A 4,361-nucleotide genomic window follows, 5' to 3' on the forward strand; every position below is an offset into this window, starting at 1 on the left:
GGCGCGCTGTTTGTCTAGCGCGGCCGTGCCAAAGGCGGCGGGCCCCAGACAGCCAGGCGCCTCCGTACACCTGGGGATGCTCAGGTTAAATAGCTCCGCATTCCTCGGACCCAGCTGATGGAAACGCTCCCAGGCCGCCGCCGAGCCGGCCTCCAGATGGGCTGGGCCCGGGCCAAAGGGGAAAAGAGGGAAACGTGGAAGCCAGAGTGTGCCTGAACGGTGGGGGCGTGGGGAGGGCGGGCCCCCGCCACAGCCCCGTCCTCCCCTGGAAAAAGGCCCTGCCATGTAGGAGTGCACGCGGGGGACACGCCCCCACCCCCGTGGGTGGGCTTGCAGGCGAGGGCCCACACAGGAGGGAGGGGGTGCACACGTGTGCCTCTGAGGACACTCCAAGGACACACAGGCGACAATTAATAATAATTTATAACTAGCAAACACCACGGGCTAAGCGCTCAACTTCATTTTTCTCTACAATTCTGCGAAGTTAATGCTATAAAACAGCAGCGGGGTGGGGAGTTGATGGAGCTAGCAAAGGACTTACCTCCAATTGTGTTCTTTGATAAAGTTCATAATGTGCTTGGGAAGGGGTAGTGCCTGGCTTTTCTGATTTTTCAATTACAGTTGATATATATTAGTTTCAGGTGTACAACATGGCGATTAGACAAGGGGTAGTACCCGCCTTTATGTTAGTGCTCAATAGATAATCTTTTATTTATTTTTGTTGTTTATCCCCTCAGAAGCTCTATTTCTGTTGTAAACCTGGGATCAGAATCCGCTTTTAGCCTCCCACATGAAATCCTCTATGACTTAGAGGATAGAGTCTATGTAAAGGGTTGAGCAAACAGGCAGACTCATGGTGCTAGGTGCTATTTATTTTATTTATTGATAAAAAGTATTAAGTCTTTACCTTCTCTGGGACAAATGCTTTGCCCTTTTGGGGACTCCATTTCTCCCTGTGTGATACATGGGAGCTGATCCGGTAGTGTACGTGGCGTTGGTGTCCCCAGGGCCTAACAATTCCCAGGAAAGCTGGTACTTGAAGTTTTCAGGAAGGATTTGCCTGAATATAGCAGCCCTCACCTCCACCCTAGACCAGCAGAGACCCAGAAATGCCAGCCAATCTACAGAACAATTACACACTTAGGAACCCAGTATGGTTCTGCAGCCCCCAGACATACAAACTCATCAGTCAAGCTAGACCCATGCAGAGATGCCCACAATGCATTTAGGCAGAACACACAAGCCCAAACAGCTGGAGATTGCACTTATCTGCAGAACACATGTGTTCACATTTGCCCTTCTACATACACCCCCAGGCCTGTACACCAACAGGGGACCCAGCCCCAAGGGGGCACTACCAGTTCACTCATGTCATATACACAGGCCCAGACACTCATATTCACTCCCCCAGGAGTACAAACTCACACACGTGTCCAGGCAGATAGGCCCTTGCCAGTGACACCTTTTTCCTGCTCAGGAACTGGGGACTGACTCACCCACTCCCCAGAGCCCACACAGGAGCCCTGAGGGAGAGAGGAGGTTCCTATGAACTGCTGGCATAGCCAGGCCAGAGTGAGGGGGCTGACTCCGGACCCAGAGCAGGTGGCGCTGCAGCTGTGCTCAGGCTGGCTCTGCCAACTTGCTCACCCACTTGGACAAGCCTAGAGCCCCAGGGAAGCCTGCTGGGACCCAGGGTTAGGCAGCCCATTGGGGGAGGCACCTCCTACTGGGGAAAGGGGCAATGGAAGTCCTGCCTCAGACATGCTGAGGCTCTAGGTAAATCCCTTTCCTTTGGATCTCACTTCCTCCATCTTGGCAAATGTGCAGGTGGATCCAGTGACCTAATTCTCCATCTTAAATGGCTTGAATACTCAGCCCAGAGGGGGCCTTGGCAGGTTGATCTGCATTTTTAACAACCTCCCCAGGTGACCCAGATGGCTCAATGACCACTTTGAGAAACCCTAGAGGATTTAACTTTATGACAATAGGGAACAGGAAAATGGCCAGGGATGGGGGAAAATACTTTAAAAAGACACCGGAAACACTCAGTTCAAGTCGGTAAAACTGACAGTCCAGATGTGGCCTTCTAGTCCCCCACCTCCCAGCACCAGCTGCAAAAAGGGTCAGGGGTTACCCCCCCCCCTTCAACCCAGAGCCCTCCCCTCAATCCAAGAACACTGCAACTTTACCATCATCTAAAGTATTTGTTTAATAACAACAACAGAAAAAAACCCACAGAACTATTGTAAAACAATATTCTCAGTCGGTGATCATTGTAATATACAATACAAAGCAATTAATTTCCTCAGAAATCTGAGAAGCACCAAACGTGACCATTTTTTAAAATGTCTGCTTTTCAAAAAATAGAAACACACGGGGGGGAAACTCCCCCAAGTCTCTGGTGGCTGATAGGTGTGGAGGAAAGGTCGGCCTGTCCTGTCAGTCCCCCGGCCCTGGGCTGGATCCAGCATGAGCCCAAAGGCTGCTGATCTCAGTCTTGTTTCTCCCCATCCGCGGAGAGGGGCTTGGGAGGACCAGAGAGCACTATGCCTCTCGCCCCCTGGAGGGCTGGGGTCTGCGGGTCCTGGAGAACGGCGCTTCAGCGACACAAGATGCGATCGTCCGCTGGAACACATGCCGCCTGTGAAACGAAAAGAGAAGAGGTGAGACGGGCGGGTCGGAGTGGACAAGGCTGCAAGCCACCCCCCTTCCCTAGGAGAAAGAGCGCTTCTTCCGATGTCCTTGGGAACCCTTACATAGCCAGGGACCCGAAAGGATAGGGTAGACTAGGGCCAATTCCCCCCTCCTTCTCTGGGCCTCAGTTTCCCCATCTGTAGAAGGAAACTGATCTCGTGCTCCAATTCGGACCTCACCTCGGCTGCCAGGGCGCTGATCTCGCCGTTGAGGGTGCTGAGCGGAGCCCGAGCGGGGAGCCCCCTGCCTCCGGGGGTCCCGACTTGAGATTCCGAGTTCAGCTCTAACTCCAGGTCCCAGATGTAGTCGATGACGTGCTGGAGGATCTCCACCCTGCTCACCTTGCGGTTCTGGGGCAGGGTGGGCACCAGCTCCTTGAGGCGCGAGTAGCAGCCGTTCATGTCGTAGAGGAGCACGTTGACCTGCTGCTCGTCGAGCAGGGCGGGCAGTCGTGCCCCGGGGCCGCCGGCGCAGCGCGAGATGGCCACGCTCTGCTCGGACAGGCAGCGCACCACCTCGCCGGCGCCGCCTGCAGTCTTGCCGGCCTTCAGTGTGCAGCTGGGGCCCGCGGCGGCCGCGGCGTTGCCACTGGCGACCTTCATGATTCTAGCGTCGGGGTAAGAGAGGAGGCGAGAGCTGGGCGTGCAAAAGGAGGCTTAAGAGCTAAAAAGACGGTTGTAGAATGCGCGATCCAAATCCCACAGTCGGATCATTATAAAGACTACACGTCCCCTCCCCGAGGGGCGGGCTCAGACGTTCAAAAGCAGCCAATGGGAGGTCTGAAGGCGTGGCCTCGAGAGCCTCTGGGCCCCGCCTCCTGCTCTACTAGCGTACCCTGGAGGGCGTGGAAGGGGGACCCGAGTCTCAAGAACAGAGAGTGTGAAGGCACAGGGCAGGGTGGCGAGTGGAGGCGAGGGCTGCCTTAGCCTCCTCGAGAAGGAGGCAAGGAGGCTAAGCCGATATTGCTGATAACAAAAAGACTTCAAGAACCAGTTTTCTTGGGTTCATTTTCTCACTTCTCCAGCCCCATTTTACAGATGAGAGAAACTGAGGCCTGGATGAAGAATTGACTGGCTTTCGGTCGCCCAGAGAGCTCAGGCTTTTGGATCTTATTGGAAGATTACCGCTGGGACTCTGATCTCGCGAACATTTGGTCTGAAATTTAAAGCCGGCCCTCCTTTAACACTCTGCACCGGGCTGGTCTCTCTTACCCAATTCCCAGAGAATGTTGTTAATGTTTCTGGAATCAGGAGGACTTACCCAGGCCCCTCGGGGTGCGAGCAATTAATTTGGGAAAGTCTTCCTCTAAGACTAGGGGCTGGGCCTTGGGACCAGGACCAGATAGAAGGCTTCCAGAGTGGGAACGCATCTCCTAATTCTACCCTGAATTTGCACCCCCCTGCAAAAATTCCCTAAATCTGCATTAACTAGTGATTTTAAAATGTTTTTCCCTTTTTTGGCATTTTTTCCCCCCTAAAGATTTCGAATCAGGGTCTCCCACGGCGCGGCAGCTGCGGAGCTCCAGTCCCCCCTCCCTTTCTCCCCATCCCCCCGCCGGGCTTCCCGGGCTGGTCTGTGTCAGCGTCTGAACAAGAGGCTCAGACCGTTAGACGCCAGGCCCGTGACGTCACCCATTCATAAAACCTGGACGGGCTGTCAGGCTGGCG

General features: G+C 54.5%; 1 protein-coding gene across 1 annotated transcript; it reads right to left on the reverse strand.

Moving 5' to 3' along the window:
- Positions 1 to 2,184: 2,184 nt before the first annotated feature.
- Positions 2,185 to 3,366, reverse strand: ID1 (inhibitor of DNA binding 1, HLH protein). Its single transcript, XM_036245297.1, has 2 exons — positions 2,874 to 3,366; positions 2,185 to 2,641 (listed from the first exon to the last, which is right to left on the reverse strand). Exons 1-2 carry the CDS (start codon positions 3,294 to 3,296, stop codon positions 2,600 to 2,602), a joined length of 465 nt encoding a protein of 154 aa, XP_036101190.1. The 5' UTR covers positions 3,297 to 3,366; the 3' UTR covers positions 2,185 to 2,599.
- Positions 3,367 to 4,361: the final 995 nt, after the last annotated feature.

This window comes from Molossus molossus, unplaced genomic scaffold (genome assembly GCF_014108415.1).
Source record: "Molossus molossus isolate mMolMol1 unplaced genomic scaffold, mMolMol1.p scaffold_m16_p_6, whole genome shotgun sequence".
Classification (NCBI taxonomy): Eukaryota; Metazoa; Chordata; class Mammalia; order Chiroptera; family Molossidae; genus Molossus; species Molossus molossus.

What these genes read in the sequence shown, in the direction of transcription:
- ID1 (XM_036245297.1), bottom strand. Translation starts at nt 3,296, where the DNA reads ATGAAGGTCGCCAGTGGCAACGCCGCGGCCGCCGCGGGCCCCAGCTGC. An exon ending in TCAGCGCCCTGGCAGCCGAG is followed by an intron (nt 2,642 to 2,873) that starts GTGAGGTCCGAA and finishes TTCGTTTCACAG; the next exon opens with GCGGCATGTGTTCCAGCGGA.